General features: G+C 40.9%; 1 protein-coding gene across 2 annotated transcripts in view; it reads left to right on the forward strand.

The window, feature by feature from the left end:
* Nucleotides 1-21,598, forward strand: part of raraa (retinoic acid receptor, alpha a) — a 198,292-nt gene that overhangs the window by 114,005 nt on the left and 62,689 nt on the right. For both annotated transcript variants that reach the window (XM_079850712.1, XM_079850711.1), the window contains one exon: nucleotides 11,125-11,603. In XM_079850712.1, coding sequence (XP_079706838.1) covers nucleotides 11,456-11,603 — 148 coding nt within the window. In that variant the 5' untranslated portion in view covers nucleotides 11,125-11,455. The remainder of the gene's footprint in view (nucleotides 1-11,124; nucleotides 11,604-21,598) is intronic.

Here is a 21,598-nt window from a genome sequence, read left to right on the forward strand (position 1 = left end):
AAAATAGTAATATTATTATTGCAATTTAAAATAACTCTGTTCTATTTTCAAAATGTAATTTATTCCTGTGATGCAAAGCCATTACTCCAGTCTTCAGTGTCACATAAACAGTTGTGTTACTTTAATATTTTTGTGGAAACCATGATTATTTTTCAGGATTCTTTGATGAATAGAAAGATCAAAAGAACAGCATTTATTTAAAATAGATACTGTATAGTAACTGTGGCAAGCAGGACGAGGCCGAGAGCCGTGAGAGAACGGCGTGATTGCTAATGAGCGTCACCTGCGCACCACACCGGCCTCATGTCTCACGGAGGAGCTACGGGAGCACAAAAGGAGAAGTGATGACAGTGAAGGACGAGAGAGGACCAGGCCTGGACATTTACGATATGTTTTGTTTATGTGTGTGCGGCAGTCGTCCATGAGGGTGCTTTTACTTTCATTTGTATTTATTTATTTATTAAAGGGGACTTTTTCTTTTTCTTTTTTCACTTTTTCTGATGTAGGAAGGGGATCTTATTATAATATCACCGCCCCTTTATGGAGTTAATATTGTGCCATAATTAAACAAACATCCAGAATTTTGCAAACAAACTCGATCTGCTTTGCAAAGGAAAACTCGACTTGCAAACAAACAGAAAGCAATGTGCAAGTACAAAGGTCAATTTGAGCGAAAATGCAGTGGAGTAACAAATATGTATTGTAAATATGTAGCTGAGGAAAATGACCGGTGAACAGGGGCCTGTACCATGAAGCCGGATTAGGTGGCTAGCCAGCTATGTTTCAGCTTAGTTTCCGCCAACCCTGGGTTTTAGGTACTATGAAAGTAGCTCGGCTTTAATCTGTGTTCGTTGCCATGGTATCTTACGCTGCACGGCTAACCTGCTCCGGGGCAGGTTATGTTCTGGATTCAAGATCTCAGACTGAAGTTTGACCAATCAGCTGAGAGCAAAGATACATATAGGTGACGTAACTTATTCCAAGTGTCTGTTGCAATGACTTCACCTTTTCTTCCAAATCCGGTGGACATCTCAGCGCAAATTGTTTGACGAGCTCGTAGAGAAAGAGTTTTTAGCCAGACAAAATCCCCTTGCCTTAACTGATAGTTACTTGTATGAAAGATACAGATTTTCCGCGGAAGGAATGTCTTATCTTTGCGAACTTCTTGAGCCGCACATAAAGAATTTAACACGTCGAATTCATGCACTTACTGTACCGCAAATATTGCGTTGCGTTGCGTTTTGTTTTTTTTTTTTTTTTTTTTTTTGTGCAAGTGGTACATTCTTGCACGGTGGGTGACGCTATAGGGGAAAACACGGTTTGTCAAACCATTCGTAAGGTGGTCCTCGCTCTGCAGGAGTACATGAAAAGTTTCATTAATAGTGTTCCCCGGACATTTATCGACCATGTCCATAAAAGGGCTTTTATAAAATTGCCAGTAAGATATATTGATAGGGTGACATCACATGAACACTTTTTTTAAGCAAATTTCACAAGTGTACTATACAATAATACATGTTAAGAATTATTTTGAATCTTTTTTTTTATTATTATTCTGTTAATCTTATGATAGGATTCCCAAGTCATTGCAACATGTATGCAGTCTATTGCTCCAATCTCCACTGCTCTAGGGGAACATGAGGCAGATTATGTTAATAGGAAGTCCTATCACAGCCATAATGTTCAGGTAGAGATGATGTGAATATGTGAGATGATTATTTTCTGTGAGATGAATCTTTAAATTAATAGTGACATTAACAGATATAACAATGATTTACTAAACATTTCATCTGCAGACGACTTGTGGTCATGAACATATATGATCAAAGTTTGGATGACAAATGGCCTGGCTCCAGTGCTTGTCTCACGAATTTTCTGTGAGTCTGTGTTGTGTCAGCACTTTGAGGAAAGCAAGTTAAATTTGGTACAGTACAAAACACTGTTAATTTGAACTGAGCTAGAAAAACCTACACAATAACCCCCTATCATGACCCTCAGACAGGGCCACAGCACCGCTTCAATGTGGCCCTCAGTAAAACCAGAGTGAAGATAGAGATGACCTTTGGCATCCTAAATGCACGTTTCAATTCGGCCCTTAAGAGTCACCAGAGATCACAGATAGTGGCTGCATGTGCCATTCTGCACAATATAGCCACCAGTAGAAAGGAGCGAGAAACACCACAAAACCAGCTTCTCCCCGATGAAACTGACCCGATCACACTTGACCACCCAACTGGTGCAGATGTAGATGCAATCACCATACAATATTACACTTAATAAAAGCACATTGAAACTGCAGATATGTCTCAAACTGTTTTATTGGTTTTGTGGGATGGGAGGGAGAAAGAGAGCAAGAGAAAGTTGCATTAATAAATATTCATACTAAAGTGTTACTTGGTTAAATAAGTTATACATATATATATATATATATATATATATATACATACTGAGATCAGTTTTATCCAGCGGTTTGATTTTGTTTGGAGCCTCCTCAGCTCACAGTCAGCTCCTTTAGTGTGCAGTCTAGTTCAAGTCTCCTTTAGTGTGCAGTCTAGTTCAAGACTCCTTTAGTGTGCAGTCTAGTTCAAGTCTCCTTTAGTGTGCAGTCTAGTTCAAGTCTCCTTTAGTGTGCAGTCTAGTTCAAGTCTCCTTTAGTGTGCAGTCTAGTTCAAGACTCCTTTTGTACAGGGCCCTGACTGAGTCTGTTTCCACCTGAAACATAATTCCACCACAAACATGATCATTACAAGTTTCTGGAGGCTCATCAAATCACAAAAAGTTCCTTGATTTACAAACACAGGACTGACTGTAATTTATGTTAAGTTTTTTAACCTTGTTCACATTTCTTCTGAAGCCCATTGAGGTAGAGGTCTCAGTTTCTGGGGCAGGTTGTGAAAAATCCTACAATAAAAGAGATGTGTAAGGGCCAGTCCCTTTTTTATGCCACACATTCAAATGTTTGCCATAATAAAAAGCCCAGTGCATTCACATCAGCAACTGTCTGCACACAGACAGAGTGTCTTCATTTCCTCCACCCTAATAAATAAAAATAGGCCAATGTAAAGCATAACTGTTGTAAAGCAGGTTATGTTTGGTGTTCTGTCTGCTGCATACTGACCTCTGTGTGGGAGACTGTGTGTGTATGTGTGCTGGCTTCAACAGGGACACTGTATTTCCCTCTGCAGAACATAGTCAGCTATATTTAAAACTTAAAGTAGTAATGTATTGCACACGTACCCAGTGTTACTTGCTTAGAGGAGCCAGCACCAGGGTCAGATTGTACAGCACCTGTAATCCCATCCATAATCGGCCGTCCCTTATTGCCTACTCAGAGCCAACTCCTCCGCCACAGTGTATTCTGGTTTTCTGAATTTAATTCTTTATTTCTGTTTTCTGCAAACAAGTGTTTGTGATAAAATGTTCACAAAAGTAATAAAAGGTTGTGGTAAATACTCACCACTTTGAATTATATTTTTATATTTTGTCTTTATCTGCTGCCAAGAACATTTGGAGTTGGGGTTGCATCTAAAAATCAATGAATATTAATTTTTCTTAGTACCGGTACATGCACATTTTTATATATTATAAAAATAGGCTATAGGCTATATTACACGTATAGGCTACACATACATACATAATTTTACATAAATATAGAACGTATTTGTTTAACTTACACATTAACAATCAGCAATCTTTCTCCAACAGTCTTCTCTTGCTTTGGCCACAGAGTCCGTATTGTTTCGAGCTTGAAATACATATTTAAATTCATCGTAATTATGAATGATTATCTCTTGCTCCTCCGCGGAAAAATCGCGACCCGCGATTGGTTGTTCAGTGTCGACGTCACTCTTTTATGTGCACGCGCGCGTGGAGTAATCATAGCTTGAGGATCAAAGCCTGAGTTGACAGAGAAAGTTGATGAGCTGCATCATGGTACCAATAAAGCCTGATTGCATCGGTTTGGTTTTGTCAACTCAAAACTAATCCTGTAACCCCGAGTTTGTTCAGCTACCTTCATGGTACAGGCCCCAGGTGTGTTCTGTCTTAATTTATCTATAATTAATCTTTTTGAGGTTTTCTTTTGCAAAATGTTTATTACATACTGTATCTAGACAGATTAGCACTTAGTAGCAAATCACTCTCTCTAGGATAGGGGAATCTATAAGCTGAAAGCTCTGCCATTATATGTTGCTTTTTTACATTTTTGTAAAAACGTTACATTTACTGAACGAGTATATTTCTTTCGTTCTCCATAAATTTAATTAGAACATTTCATTTAATTGAAAGGAGGGTCCCACTTATTTATTTATTGAGTTGGAATTCAGTCATCTTAACTGTTAATGTAATAAAATAATTAATGAATAAAACAAACAATATACAATTGTTTCTTAACTTGCCTGTGACGTATGCATTGCCCAAATTATTATTTGGGACAGATAAATGAAACCTGCCTCTCAATTAAATTAAATGTTCTCATTAATTTATGGAGAACGAAAGAAATAGATTAGTTCAGTAGACATAATCACTAATTTAGTCATTTCGCACGCGTTCTATGTAGAAACAAATGTAAAAAAGCAACATATGATGGCAGAGCTTTCAGCTTACAGATTCCCCTATCCTAGAGAGAGTGAAGTGCTAATGGATTTCTGTCTAGATATGCAATAAACATTTTGAAAAAGAAAACCTCAAAAAGGTTAATTATAGATAAATTGAGACAGAACACACCTGTTCACCGGTCATTTTCCTCAGCTGTAGGCAAAGACAGGTTTCAAATCAGTGCTTCTCCCGGGAGACTAGCGCTAAATTAATCCCCTAGTTTAGCGCCATCTACTGTTTTAGAAGAGGAAGTTGCTCAACTGCATTTGTGAGAAAATCTGCCTGGACACATTTGTGAGAAAATCTGCCAGGACACATTTGTGAGAAAATCTGCCTGGACACATTTGTGAGAAAATCTGCCTGGACACACTTGTGAGAAAATCGAGCCGAGAGATCTCATAAAAAGCCAAGTGTCTCACAATCATAACAGAAAGATATGAATTTGTATGCACTAGATTTGGTATTTGTTCAAAGGTTACATGCAATTTGAAGGATGGTTTGTATTTATTTGCGAAATATTATCTAGGCTCATTTATTTATATTTGTAAAACACAATACATATTTCTTACTCCACTGCATTTTCGCTCAAATTGACCTTTGTATTTGCACATTGCTTTCTGTTTGATTGCGAGTCGAGTTTTCCTTTGCAAAGCAGATCGAATTTGTTTGTGAGTCGAGTTTTCCTTTGCAAAGCAGATCGAGTTTGTTTGTGAGTCGAGTTTTCCTTTGCAAAGCAGATCGAGTTTCTTTGCAAAATGCTAGATTTGTTTGTTTAATTATGGCACAATATTAACTCCATACCCTTTCATCTGCACGTTTCCACCCTCAGCGCCGCCGTTTGGTTTTCGCAAGCAACAACAGTGTAACCAGTTCTAACGCAATGGCAAAAGTTCGAGCAAAGCATGCAAACTGTTCTGTCGTTGGCTGCACAGACGAGCATAGAACACTATTTGACCAAAAAATGTCACAGATGTCTTATAAAGACCTCAGGAAACAGTGTCAACTTGTGTAAAAGTTAAACATGACGGTGCATGCAAGTCCATGAGATGAATCAATGTAACTCCACAACAACTACATAAATGTATCCACTAACCATTCAGAAACGTCTAGGTGCAGACCAAAAATTGCAACCTCTTCCTGAGTCTCTCCGTAAGGCTGCACTCCACTACTGTTATTTCTGAAATTTTGGATGATTGAGATTAGCCTGTTTTGTTATTGTATCCGAAGCTCGTGATCGGCCCTGGATTGTGTAAAGGAGCAGCTCATTTGCATTTAAAGGGACGGCACGTTTTTTTCTCACGACCACAAAGGGAGAAATTTGACAGGCTATAATAAATTATCTGGGGGGTATTTTGAGCTGAAATTTCACAGACAAATTCTGGGGACACCATAGATTTAGGCTATGTTTACACGGAAACGATCTGAAGAGAAAACGCAAAAGTGGCGTTGCGTTATCACTTTTTTATTCTGCGTTTAGACAAGCGTTTTGGGGGGGAAATCTGCGTGCATATGGTGACGCAAAATTGTGTGAAATTCTATGTAGTATGCACTCCAGGCGGCTAGGTGGCAATGGACCGGTGATCGGTGCCTTCACTGTCTAGCATACTTTTGCGTTTTTACCCTTTAGACGGGAACGCGACGGTGGAGCGTTTTTAAGATTTCCATTCTGGAGGGTGGTTTAACTTTTTTTGCGTTTTTAAGGCCCAAAAACGCCGTCGCCGTCTAAACAAAAGGCACATCTGATAAAATATTTTTACGTTTTCACCCGCGAACGTTCTCGTGTAAACGGGGCCTTATATTACATCATGTGAAAAGGGGCATAATATGTCACCTTTTAAAGTGTTGAACGTTCACAGGTTCCCGCCTACTTCTTCCCTGAATAACAAACCTCATTACAGTAACAATATAAATGTCATTACTGTTGATACATTTAATGCATCCTTGCTTAAATAAAATTATTAATTTCTTTAAGAAAAATAATCTCACTGACCGGTAGTATATAAGCATGAGTAATGCTAAAAGCTTCTTATTAATGTAATGATGCTAAAATTTGTTCAGAGCTGCTACATTCAGTCTGGTGCTGCTGAATTCAGTCCAGACCTTCTGAATCTGGTCCAGAGATGTTGAATGTTGTTTAGCACAGCTGAAATTGGTCCAGATCAGCTGAATTCCATTCCATACTGATGAATTCAGTCCAGGGCTGCTGAATTTGGTACTGTTTATCTGGACATATTAGATGATTAATTCAGAGAGAGAGTTATTGAAAAAGGCTATCTTGAGCGTATCAATACCAAGGTTCTCCCTAGAACCCTAGTCCTCACCCTAAGACCATGCACACACACATCACAGATCATGTCGAGTGTGTTTCTGCAGGTGCATGCTTGCTGGCATTTCACATAATTAAAGGTTGACCTTTCTAATAGAGGCACAAATGTCAAGGGGTCCTTCTCATCTGACAGGCAGAAGTGCCTAGAGGGCAGTGTGTGTGTGTGTGTGTGTGTGTGTGTGTGTGGTAATACCAGACATTTTTGATCTTGTGGGGAATTTTTTTTTGGTCCCCATGAGGAAAACAGCTAATAAATCATACTTAATTATTGTTTTTTTGAAAATATAAAGATGCATACAGTTTTCTGTGAAAGGTAGATTTCAGGGTAGGGTTAGGGGATATAATATACTGTTTGTACAGTATAAAAACCGTTATGTCAATGGAAAGTCCCCATAAACATGGAAACCCAACACACCTAACGTGTGTGTGTGTGTGTGTGTGTGTGTGTGTGTGTGTGTGTGTGTGTGTGTGTGTGTGTGTGTGTGTGTGTGTGTGTGTGATTGAAGATGAAGATGTCAGAGTATTGGGATTTCACACTGCCCTATATTTGCACTTTCTGTCTCATAGATACATCCAGTGATTATAATAACAACCAAAAACACACTGAAATGTGAAATCTATATAAAAACACATGACTCGTATTTGTTTATTTGATCTTAACCTCATGATATACTGTTTGTCCAGGATTCTGGCTTGGTGCTAAACATAGCTCAGTGTGTTTGTGTGTGTGCAGTGTGTACAGACCGTGTCCTTGGCTCTGATTTGAAAAAGACTTCAGCAGTGCCCAAATGAATGAAATTCAAGTTTGCATGTAACTGTGTTTACATACGGTGTGTGAGTGGGTAGTTCCCTGTAGACACAATTTGGAAGCTTTTACAGTCTCAAGGTCTTTTTCCGTCTTATATGACTTATATCAACTTACATCAACTTGACATGCTCCCTTATTCACACAAATATAGTTTACCTATTTCTCATTCAAAAAACACAAGAGGAACAGAAATAACTGTTGTAAGTGGCTGTTAAATAAATAAATTGGGTTCCCTAATGAGGGTTTGTGAGTTAAATGAAATGAAAAGCTAATTAACTAAATTAAATCATAAAAATAAATAAATAAACAATAAAAGAAAACACTTATGATTGAATATTAAGATTATTGTATTTGTTTACCTACACATGATGATCATTAACTGGCATCAGAACTGTGTGTGTGTATATATATATATATATATATATAGTTTTTATTTCAGTTTAATTTTTGTTATTTTAGTACAAGTTTAACACAATGAAAAGAGAAATGTTGCAATAGGTTTAAATTTTTAATTTTTTGTGTATTTTAATTAAAGTTTTTTTTGTTTTTTTTTCAAGTAATGGATTTTTTATGGTTTTGGTTTTAGTTTTAGTTAACTGTAATAACCCTGATTTATGTTTTATGGTAAATTTTGGGAATCCTGATTTAGAGTGTAATTACTGATTACAAATTATATGATTTATGAAATTAAGAGTGTAGATTTGTTTGACTAGTGGTAAAAGTTGCGACAGTCTTTCCTTCCGTGACGTATATGTGACCCTGGATCACAAAACCAGTCACATGTCGCACTGGTATATTTGTGGCAATAGCCAACAATACATTGTACGAGTCAAAATTATGGATTTTTCTTTTATGCCAAAAATCATTAGGATATTAAGTAAAGATCATGTTCCATGAAGATATTTTGTACATTTCCTACCGTAAATATATAAAGCATTTATTTTTGTGAGTGAATGCAGCACAATCACAAACACAAATGGACAACTTTAAAGGCGATTTTCTCAATGTTTCGATTTTTCTGCACCCTCAGATTCCAGATTTTCAAATAGTTGTATCTTGACCAAATATTGTCCTATCCTAACAAACCATACATCAATGGAAAGCCTATTTATTCAGCTTTCAGAAAATGTATAAATCTCAATTTCAGAAAATGTACCCATGTGACTGGTTTTGTGGTCCAGGGTCACATATTTGAGTGAAACGGCTTCTCGAACAAGAAAATATGTAGGGTGGGACTTTTTGTGGGACCCAGTGATTTAGTCCATGGGGAATTGATTGGATGGTTGAGGTTTGTTATTAATGGGATCTCATGATTGACAGGTTGTCCTGCCTTCGCGTCAGTAAACACATCATCAGAGAAGATAAGAGATCTTGCTGCAAGAGGGAGGGGAAGTTATTTTGATTAAAGATTATGAGGGCACACAATTTAAAAAAAAAAAGAAATAAATAATGAATGATGTGCACAAATAAATTGTTTATAAGAAATACTGCAATGTTCCATAAAAAAGAGAGAGAAAAAAAGACTAGTCAATTTTAATTGCAAAAAAGTCCTCACATAAAAAAGACAGGCCTCTTAACATTGACTGGGGCCTATAAACTTGCTCTCAGATGGATGAAATATATGACCACGCCTGGCCAACACAAAAAGAGGAACAGATGACTTGATGTCCTTTGGACATGCCGTGGGTTTGAGGGTAAGATTAGCGTAAGCAGTCTTTTGAAATGATCCGGTGTGCTAGAGACAAATGTTCTTTCTTACAGAGTCAAGAGTTGCATCACTTGACGCAATACTCAATACTCTGACGGCGTCACACATATCAGTTCACACGATTTAATCAAATGAATAGGATTTATTTAAATTACAGAAAGGGTGTTTCATTCCTGTCAAATTGTTGTTTCATTCCTTGTTAGATTCTTGCAGAGTTTTCATGTATGAAAACTATTACCATTACACTTTTTTTAGTGCTTCTTTGTTGTTGCTATATGTTGTTGCTATTTAAGACTGAGTGAAAGGATTTTTACAGACATATTAAAGCATCATTATAAGTCGATGTATTAAGAAAGTGTTGAGGGCAGGATTTATTGAGAATTCATGTAGCCTATTGTATGTAAAATGCGGCCATAGTGCATAGACACTAAAATGTACATTGCATATTGACACCATCTAAAACGTAAATCAATTATGTATGCACAACTCTACAGAAGTACATGTTTACAAAACTTATCTATGAATAATTATTTATGGTCAATTATGTTTTGAATGGCATTTCATGCAGTTGGCTCATTTACTTCATTTGAAATTATACTGTAACATTTCATTCTGGTGCCAAGTTTCAAAATATCACATGCAAAATTACTGTTTAAAATCTTAAAATGAATACATTTTCTGTAATCTAATAATGTTAACCATTTTTTGTGATATTTATAATATCTATTTTGTTTGCCATGGGACACGGCAGTTTTCTGTATGTGGATCAGCGATGAACAACTTAAATTCTACTCAGTATCGCACAAAACTATTCTATACCATGAGAGATTACCTCGAATGCAAAACGTCATCGTTTGGACTACTTTGATACTCATTTTTTGCCTTTTTTAAAAATAAATAATAATAATATGTTTATTTTTTATAGCGCCTTTCAAGAACCCAAGGTCGCTTCACAAAATAATACAAACAGTTGACAGACAAAGAGACAAGCAATCCAAAAAATACACTTTTCTTTCTGTTTTTTATACATACGGTATAACAGATTATTGTCAGTGTATTGTTATTGTTATATTGTTAAAAAAGTGGTTATGTTTAGGTTTGTGAATTGGGTTAAGGGATCTAAAATTTGATCTAAAAAAGGTTTAAATGCTTACATTTTCGATGATGTCAGTACAGTGCATATTTTACTTTTCAGCATCTACCCAAACATACAAAAAACATTACATGCAAATACCTATGCATAAGCAATGACAATAGTCTGCAAACATTATTCTGTTATTTTTTCTGTCAGAAAAAATGGGAAAACAACACAGTTCATAGTGACCATGCCTGTCAAACTCTATAAAAGTACACAAAAGTATCATAAAATTAGTTTATTCATCTTGTGTTCTGTTCTGACGTCATACAAAAGATTTCTGTAAGAAAAGACTTATATGGGGTGCAGCAGAAGGGAAAACTTTTAGCAAATAATAATTTCAATTTTGTATGGACTACTTTTATGGTGATTTTGTTTTTGGAGCTTCAAAGACGTGGTCACAATAAACTGTAAATGAAAAAGTTGGAACGAAATCAGGGTCAGTAAATAACGACATAATTTTTGGGGTGAACCACTGCTTTTATTGCATTCCAAAAAGCATTCCATATATTTTTATTTCAATTAATCTCTCTCTTTTTTTTAACCTGTAGGAATTCTTAAGGAAGCCAAAAGTGGAGCGCATCATGTAGGATGGATTCAATAAGCAGAATCTGTTTGGAAATAAATTAAATTGGCCTGTGTGATATGGGAATCAAATCCAACAGAAAAACCCCTCAGCTGGAAATTAGTGCAACTCCTCCATTCATATGTCTAGATTCACCATTTTCTCTTTGTCTACCAGCGTCGAACGGAATTAACACTTACCCACGTCAAAGTGCATCATTTGGACGCCCTTATGGTTGAACAATCCCTGCAAAGCATCCACGTTGAGCATCATTTTGGAATCTTTCGTGTGACTGTGGGCGAACTCTAGTGGTGGCCATGTCTGGTAAGGGCAACCCCAGCCCACACCTCAATGGCTTCCCAATGGCCCACTATTCCTATTTCTTCCCGCACATGCTGGGGGGACTTTCTCCACCCTCGCTGCCCACCCTACCCCTCAGTGGATACAGCACACCTTCACCAGCCAGTGAGTATGACATTGAACTCTTAATGGTCTCCTGCTCAATGAAGCATGATTGATTTTAATGTGTTGGGATTCCATTTTGTGTTGAGCGTTGAGATAAATTGTGATATATTCATCTTTCTGTTGAGTGCATCACAAAAAGCTTTTATATGACATTCCATTTGTAGTATATTTCCTACACCAGGCAGGACAACTCCACTTTCCTGCAGAGTTTATCTCTAACCCTGATCAGACTCATCTGCCTGTAGCTTTCTATGTTGTTTCTCATTTCTTATTTGTGCATCCTCACTTCCTTTCCTCACGTCTCCGCTCCACCCCCGTAGGATGCGAGGGTAGGATGCAAGGAAAGAAAATGAGGACAGAGGAATCGGAGGAAATATTATTTGTACATTGAAATATTCTTGATCACTCAAGCATCACTTCATAGCATCATCAACTGCTTTCAAGGGATCTGTCCTTATGTTCCTAAAGTTTGGCTGTTTAAGAAATTCATAATAAACAATTATGACGTTTGCACCTCTAGTTATCCTGAAGACCTGGATTAGCTTTTTCAGGTTTTTTTTATTTTTTTATTAGGGTTGGTGATAAGCTCTTCAGGAAAGTGGATCTTGTGGGACAGAGTTGCCCACCCCATCCTACACTTTCCTAAATGGATGTTGCCCTTGTGTTCACAGTATACTTGGTCATTTGCAGTGTTGTAGTACTCTGTCTAGAGACTGAGTCTCTATATATTTTTTGTATGTCTTGGTCTTGTCATGGATTCAAGAGCATTTGGACAGACTGTGTCTCGGACTCAAGACAGAGTCTGGTCATGAGTACTATGTTTTGTGGTCTGTGACTATTTGTGTCTCTGGACCGAAGCATCCTCTGTATGCGCTGCAAAGATTTGCATGACATTGACGTGAAACATTGCTTTATTCACCCCAAATGGAAAGCATTTTTACACTGTCTGATTGGTTCAGACCCTCTTCAGGTCTCTGTCTTGACTCGAACTCAACCTATGCAGGTCTCTGCTTGGACTCGAGTGAGCTGGTCTCGACGACTACACTGTCACTTTGTGTTCCATTCACTATTGACATTCACATATGAATGTGCCGGAGATCAGGAACACATGCATATGCATGGTTTTGTCTTTTAATCGTGTACCTTGAGAGTCTATGCTGGTCTACCAACTAGTCAAGCAACAAATCTGCACTAACCAGCATAAACCAGCACAGAAATTCATACTGAACTAGCTGGGCTGCGTTTCTTAAAAGTAGTGTAAGCCTAAGTAGATCATGGAAATCATTGGCACCACTGGTCTCTACGATCTACTTAGGCTTATGGTGCCTTTGGGAGACGCAGCACAGGGGCCTTGCGTATTAAAAATTTGCGCATATTTCATCCTAGAAGTGTGCGTACGCACAAAAGGAAGATTTTGTATAAGCACAAAAGTACCCCAGAACCTGCACATAGAAAACCGTTTTAGAAATCCGCAGAAGTTTGTGTATAAATCATATATGGAATATATTGAACTTACAATGCCTGTTGATACTATAGGCCTGCCTATTCAAACCGACCACTGAACGAGTCTGTCAGTATCTGTCATTATACTGGCTATAGGCTCCTAAGCCATCTACTTAGAGACAAGTGTGCATTATTGATTATTATTTGCATGAAAATATTTTCTCTAAACATTTGTTCTTCTGTTAAGAACTCAATTTGAGTGTCATATTTAATCTACATACTGTATGTATATCAAATGGAAACAGAGTTTAAAATCAGTCTCTTTACTTAATTACTTCGCTCTTATACACATGGTCAAGTCAAGTCAAGTCATCTTCATTTATATAGCGCTTTTAACAATGTAGATTGTTTCAAAGCAGCTTTACAGAGACAAACGTATAATTTAAGGTAAGATTGTTTTGGCTTTATAGCGGTTCTTTAATAAAGTTATTTTCCAGCTAAAGTTAGTTTTGATTGATTCGATCACAGTTCACATGGTCTAGTACTGTATGTGTAGACGGTGCACCCATATTTCCTTTGTTATAAATCATGATATGTGTGTGGAACATTGAGTACGCATTTTGCATAAATCCTGATATGTGTGTGGAACATTGAGTATGCATTTTTCAATACCCATTTTATGCAACATCAGACCACAGGTCTTTTCAGGCAGAGATTGTACTTGCAATAGACAAAGAACATGATTGAGGTATATGTGCAATATTATAGATGAATGTAAACAATTATTCAAGCTTAATCAGATGTTAAAAAAGATGTCGATCAATTGTTTTATAGAGCAACCTAAAGTTTGCTATAGAGTTTTATAGATTAATTGTTTTCATCGTAAAAAATAATTTTTCAAATATGAAGAGGTCACTGATTCCATCTCATCTGCTTCTTTATGATAACTTCATACACCTGTTGTATTCTGTTGTATTCTGCTGCTTTTAGCTGTTTGTTTGAAATACAGTTACAAAAAAAAAAACAATGTGAATACTTTGGATTTGCCTGAATTGCTTGAGCCATGGTTCATAGGTAATGCGGTCCAACTTTATAGTACTGTAGGTGTTTTTAACTACTATGTACAAACATTTAAATTAATAATTTGATGCAATGCACTTATACATACATAGTTAACTATTCAAAATGTTATATATATATGCATGTAATTACAGCTGTAATTCATTTCTGTAATTACATCTTCAGCTTTCTAACTTTTCCCTTACCCCTTAAACCACCCTTAAACCTATCCATACTACCAAACCTGTCCCTAACCGTACCTGTATCCTACCTCATTAGCAGCCAAAGTGTTTTGCAATACAATATGAACACAATAAGTACATTGTAAGTACGTAGTAGTTAAGGACACCTAATATAAAGTGTGACCGGTAATGCTTCTTGCCAATAACAAACTTGCTAAAACTCTTGCCAAAACTTCTAATCTTGTGTCATTGATTGGACTCTGGACGCTGGCGCCTGATTCCAGTTAGCTTTCTGAGACATCATTATTCTAAGGATTCACATTTTTTCACCCTGCACTGTGAATGTTTGTACAGTGTGTTCAGGAAAGACATCGCATTGTTTGTGTGTTACTTGTTTAAGCAAATTGTGTCCTGACAAACATGTACGGTGCTGCGCAATGATGCTGGGATCCAGATTTAATCCTGCGAATGTTTGTGATGGTTAATTGAAAACTGCAGGATCAGAGCTCAAGCTGGAATAACTCGAATGGGGTGTTAATGTGTTAATGAATCTCGTATTGACGGCTTTTCACAAGAAACGGAATTGCGATACAAATCACTTCCTCTTTCAAGCGAAAGAGTGTTTATATGAGGCTGTTATGGCAAATGATGTTATGTGCTGTGTTTACTAAGAGAGGTGCTTCCTTCCCCTTCACAGAACAAACATTTCCTGCCTGTAAACAGTAGAGACTCAGAGTGCAGGACACAAGCTTTTCCTGTGCCAACACTGTACAGCTTTCTCTTTCACACAAACATTCACTCTCACTGTCATATCACTTTTGATTAACCTATTATTAACTACTTAAAGGGATAGTTCACTTTGAAATTAAATTTTGGTATGTTTTAGCTTACCTCAAGGGCATCCAAGATGTAGGTGTCTTTTTTTCCACAGTAGTTTCAATTTTGATATTTTTAGGTCAAACCGTTCTTGTCTGTCAGTCATTTCATGCAGGTCTATGGTCACTGTCTCAAAGAGCATGGACAGAGTCCAAATTAAAACAATTCCCCATCGTCCAAATTAAACAATTCCCCATCGTAAGTACACATTGATGGCCTAAGACACGAAACGAGCGGTTTGTGTGAGAAAACGAACAGAATTTATATCGTTTTTTAACTCTTGTACACAGCCACGTCCAAGTGATCTGAGGGCGAGCGCGCATCCTGGTGTGTGACGTGTGCGCAGACTGGTGCATAGATATATATACACTAGATGTCGCCTTAAAGACATTTGTTCCAATGAACTGCCGTAGACAAGGCGACATCTAGTGTACATCTATGCACCAGTCTGCACACACGTCACACACCAGGATGCGCGCGCGCCCTCAGATCACTTGGACGTGGTTGTGTATAAGAGGTAAAAACGATATAAATACTGTTCGTTTTCTCACACAAACCGCTCGTTTCGTGTCTTAGGCCATCAATGTGTACTTACGATGGGGAATTGTTTAATTTGGACGATGGGGAATTGTTTTAATTTGGACTCTGTGCATGCTCTTTGAGACAGTGACCATAGACCTGCATGAAATGACTGACAGACAAGAACGGTTTGACCTAAAAATATCAAAATTGAAACTACTGCGGAAAAAAAGACACCTACATCTTGGATGCCCTTGAGGTAAGCTAAAACATACCAAAATTTAATTTCAAAGTGAACTATCCCTTTAATATTGTCACGTACCGCTCCGAGACACGAAGTTTAGATCCAAATGCAGCTTTATTGTGTTGGGCAATCCAGAGTCGTAATCCAAAGTACAGGCAAGGGTCATACACAGGCAGGCAATCAAGAACAAAGAAACAAACAAACAAAACAGGCAGGGACCAGAGGCGAGAGAGTAATCCAGGGAACAGGGCAAGATATCCAAAAAAAACAAGAAACAAGAAAACCAGGGAAACGCTCGGAAATGCAGTGTGACACAAACAAGACTTCGTGGTGAGTGAATGAATGAACAAGGTATATATAGACTGAGACTAACAGGATGATGAGACACAGGTGAATGCAATCAGTGAATGAGGTACAGGTGAAAGTGATCAGTGATAAGTGATAATGAGTCCAGGCAGTGAGTTCTGGGAAATGTAGTTTGAGAGTGGATGATAGTCTTATGTGGAGTGCCCTCTGGTGGCTCTCAAGGGCAACTCCAGCTGGTGATCGTTACATAGCCCCCCCTTTAAGGAGCGGATTCCAGACGCTCCTAAAACTGTCCAGGAGGGAGGTGGAGCGGAGGCGGACCCGGGGGCGGGACGGAGGGCCAGGCCCGTGCAGCGGAAGGGGACCTGAAGACTCCGGCAGGGCGGAAGGCCAGGGCGGAGCAGGCTGTGCAGGCGACCAGGGCGGAGCAGGCTGTGCAGGCGACCAGGACGGAGCAGGCTGTGCAGGCGGCCAGGGCGGAGCAGGCTGTGCAGGCGGCCAGGGCGGAGCAGGCTGTGCAGGCGGCCAGGGCGGAGCAGGCTGTGCAGGCGGCCAGGGCGGAGCAGGCTGTGCAGGCGGCCAGGGAGGAGACGACCCTTCAGGCGGCCAGGGAGGCGACGACCCTTCAGGCGGCCAGGGAGGCGACCATGGCACAGGAACAGACACCGGCACAGGGACAGGAACAGACACCGGCTCAGGGACAGAAACCGACACCGGCTCAGGAACAGGAACAGACACCGGCTCAGGAACAGGAACAGACAACGGCTCAGGAACAGGAACAGACAACGGCTCAGGAACAGGAACAGACACCGGCTCAGGAACAGACACCGGCTCAGGAACAGGAACAGACACCGTGGCAGCGGCTATCTCTGCTGAGGGCTCAGGTTCAGGCGTGTCGGCGGCCTTCTCTGCTGATGGCTCAGGTTCAGGCGTGTCGGCGGCCATCTCTGTTGGGGGCTCAGGCGACGTGGCAGTGGTCATCTTGTCCGGAGACACTGGCTCGGCGGCAGCCATCTTGTCCGAAGACACTGGCTCGGCTGAGACCATCTTGTCCTGAGACACTGGCTCGGCGGTGGCCATCTTGTCCGAAGACACAGGCGTGGTATCGGCCATCTTGTCCGAAGACACAGGCGTGGAGTCGGCCATCTTGTCCGAAGACACAGGCGTGGAGTCGGCCATCTTGTCCGAAGACACAGGCGTGGAGTCGGCCATCTTGTCCGAAGACACAGGCGTGGAGTCGGCCATCTTGTCCGAAGACACAGGCGTGGAGTCGGCCATCTTGTCCGAAGACACAGGCGTGGATTCGGCCATCTTGTCCGAAGACACAGGCGTGGAGTCGGCCATCTTGTCCGAAGACACAGGCGTGGATTCGGCCATCTTGTCCGAAGACACAGGCGTGGAGTCGGCCATCTTGTCCGAAGACACAGGCGCAGAACGAGGAAAAGGAACAGATTCAGGCTCAGTATCAGGATCAGATTCAGGCTCAGGAACAGATTCAGTCTCGGCGGGACGAGACTCTTGACGGGCGGACGTGACGTGAAGCTCAGTCTCTGGATCGGCTGACGTGACGTGAAGCTCAGTCTCTGGATCGGCTGACGTGACGTGAAGCTCAGTCTCTGGGTCGGCAGAAGTGACGTGAAGCTCAGTCTCTGGGTCGGCAGAAGTGACGTGAAGCTCAGTCTCTGGGTCGGCAGAAGTGACGTGAAGCTCAGTCTCTGGGTCAGGATCAGCGCGCTCTGAGCTTGACGGGACCAGCGGCAGCGAGGGCTTTGAGCTGGGTAGGACCAGCGGCGAAGAGGGCTCTGAACTGGACGGAACCAGCGGCGAAGAGGGCTCTGAGCTGGGCAGGACCAGCGATGAAGAGGGCTTTGAGCTGGACAGGACCAGCGATGAAGAGGGCTTTGAGCTGGACAGGACCAGCGATGAAGAGGGCTTTGAGCTGGACAGGACCAGCGATGAAGAGGGCTCTGAGCTGGACGGAACCAGCGGCAATGAAGAAGGCTCTGTGCTGGACGGGACCAGCGGTGAAGAGGGCTCTGTGCTGGACAGGACCAGCGATGAAGAGGGCTTTGAGCTGGACAGGACCAGCGATGAAGAGGGCTCTGTGCTGGACGGGACCAGCGGTGAAGAAGGCTCTGTGCTGGACGGGACCAGCGGTGAAGGCTCTAGCTTGGCGGGCATGTCGCTTGCTATCTCAGGCGCGGCGGGCATGACGCTCTCAGTCTCAGGGGCGGCGGGCATGACGCTCTCATTCTCAGGGGCGGCGGGGATGACGCTCTCAGTCTCAGGGGCGGCGGGCATGACGCTCTCAGTCTCAGGGGCGGCGGGCATGACGCTCTCAGTCTCAGGGGCGGCGGGCATGACGCTCTCAGTCTCAGGGGCGGCGGGCATGACGCTCTCAGTCTCAGGGGCGGCGGGCATGACGCTCTCAGTCTCAGGCGCGGCGGGCATGATGCTCTCAGTCTCAGGGGAGGCGGGCATGACGCATACTGCCTTGGCTTCGGCAGATTTGGCGTGAAGTGCGGGCTCGGCTGGACTGGCGTGAAGTGCAGTCTCGGCTGGACTGGCGTGAAGTGCAGGCTCGGCTGGACTGGTGTGAAGTGCAGGCTCGGCTGGACTGGCATGAAGTGCAGACGGTGACATGGCGTGCCACGGAAGGAAGCTCTCCAGACATCTGGAGAGTGCCTCTCTCCAATCCAGACCGGAGAGATCAGGGAGCTCCCTCGGGGTCAACCTCCTTAGCCCCCAGCCGGTAACACAGCTTAATTGCCTCGTCACCCAGAGAGCAAGAGGCAGCGAGAGGAACAAACCCCCAGGTGTACTGGAACAGATCGAGGCTATCCAGGGCCAAGGCTGCGATCTGTCCAGCGAACTCCCGGCTCATGCTGGGAAGATCAGGCGAGATCCGTACTGCTGGATTCCAGGAGGTCATAGCTGCTGGATCTGGGTGTGGCGAAGTCTTCTGTCACGTACCGCTCCGAGACACGAAGTTTAGATCCAAATGCAGCTTTATTGTGTTGGGCAATCCAGAGTCGTAATCCAAAGTACAGGCAAGGGTCATACACAGGCAGGCAATCAAGAACAAAGAAACAAACAAACAAAACAGGCAGGGACCAGAGGCGAGAGAGTAATCCAGGGAACAGGGCAAGATATCCAAAAAAAAAACAAGAAACAAGAAAACCAGGGAAACGCTCGGAAATGCAGTGTGACACAAACAAGACTTCGCGGTGAGTGAGTGAATGAATGAACAAGGTATATATAGACTGAGACTAACAGGATGATGAGACACAGGTGAATGCAATCAGTGAATGAGGTACAGGTGAAAGTGATCAGTGATAAGTGATAATGAGTCCAGGCAGTGAGTTCTGGGAAATGTAGTTTGAGAGTGGATGATAGTCTTATGTGGAGTGCCCTCTGGTGGCTCTCAAGGGCAACTCCAGCTGGTGATCGTTACAAAAATAGACTAGTTTATATATATATATATATATATATATATATATAAACTAGCCTATTTTTGTAACGATCACCAGCTGGAGTTGCCCTTGAGAGCCACCAGAGGGCACTCCACATAAGACTATCATAAGACCTAAGACAGAGGCACATACTCAATATAAACACATTGCAAACGTATGCAGTTATAGTGATGAGAGATGTCCAGTTTAGTGGTCCAATATATATATATATATTTAGAAAGAGAAGAATGTCCAGGGTGCTCAAGGAGTTCAAAAAAGTTTTTTTAGAAGGTGCTCTTTGGGGTCGGGAATTCAATGAATAATAATGGAAAAAATCCAAGGCACTCTTCTTTTGGAAATTAATAAAAAGCCTTTATTAGACTGGCTGTTTCATGTTAGAAAATTTTAAAAGACATGGGAAAAAAACAACCTTGTTTGTTGTTTTTTTCCCATGTCTTTTAAAATTTTCTAACATGAAACAGCCAGTCTAATAAAGGCTTTTTATTAATTTCCAAAAGAAGAGTGCCTTGGATTTTTTCCATTAATATATATATATATATTGGACCACTAAACTGGACATCTCTCATCACTATAACTGCATAAGTTTGCAATGTGTTTATATTGAGTATGTGCCTCTGTTCAGAATTAACTAATGGTCAATCTAATCATCAAACTTGTTAAGTTAGTTATTCCAAGTTTTTTTTCTCTCTCTCTGAAATGTTTCACTTTGGTTTTCAGTGGCATTTAATAGGTTGTAATTTTTACATTTAAGGTGCAAAAGTTCTTATGCGATTTAACTTTGTTTGATTTTTTTTTACATTATGAAAACCACCTGTTTTAACAGGGGTTTGTAGACTTTTTATATCTACTGTACCACAAAACCTGTCCCTAATCTTACCTGTATCCCACCTCAATAGCAGGAAAAGTGTTCTGCAATACAACATGAACACTATGGGCCCTATCTTGCACCCAGCGCAATTGACTTTGAACACCGACACATGTATCATTCCTATTTTGCACCCGCGCACAGCGGACTTTTCCCTCCACAGACGCACGTCGGTTAACTAAGAAATACACTTGCGCTCCCCGGGGCGGTTCAGCGCAAAGAGGAGGCGTGTTCCGGCGCATGCTATTTTCCCTCATGCTATTTTGCAGGTTTAGAAAACAATTCCGCCACTGACCGAAAAAAACTAGTTTAAAGTCAGTGGCGCGTTGCGCATGTTATTCATATGCTATTTTAAGGGCGCATGCTTGGCCATAATCAATGTAGCGTGTGCACAACGCGCATACACTTTGATTCTCTCATCTACACACAGACGGAGCAGGTTTCATTTTTGCAAATCATAGCCTACATTATTACGATAGATAGATAGATAGATAGATAGATAGATAGATAGATAGAAAGAAAGATAAACAGTTTATTATAAAAGCATACATAGCTTACACATTTACCCAAATTATCATACGCCTGTTTAACCAAAGTTAATTTGGGTGTGTTTCTCCATCCTCAACGTCCCTGACGAGAACGTCGGTCTGTGAACCGCTCCTCGCGTGCGCCTGGCAAATCCGCCGTTATAATAGGAATCTGCTATAGAACAAGCGCGCCTGCTCTTAAAGGGAATGTGAGATGTCGCTCTGATTGGTTTATTTCACGTTATGCCCAAACCACACCTATGAATAATGAAGCTACTTCAGACCAGATTTTATTCCAGATTTTAGATTTGCGTCGGGCACAAGAGTCATTTATCCCGCCGTTATAATAGCAACAGCGCCCAAGACCCGCCCACAAAGTTACTTGCATTTTGCGCTTGATACTTGCGTTTCAGATCGTTAAAATAAGGCCCAATAAGTACATTGTACTTAACATTTTGTATGTATGTACTATGTAGTAGTTAGAAACATAATATAAAGTGA

This window comes from Squalius cephalus (assembly GCF_949319135.1).
Source record: "Squalius cephalus genome assembly, chromosome: 19".
NCBI classification, from domain to species: Eukaryota; Metazoa; Chordata; class Actinopteri; order Cypriniformes; family Leuciscidae; genus Squalius; species Squalius cephalus.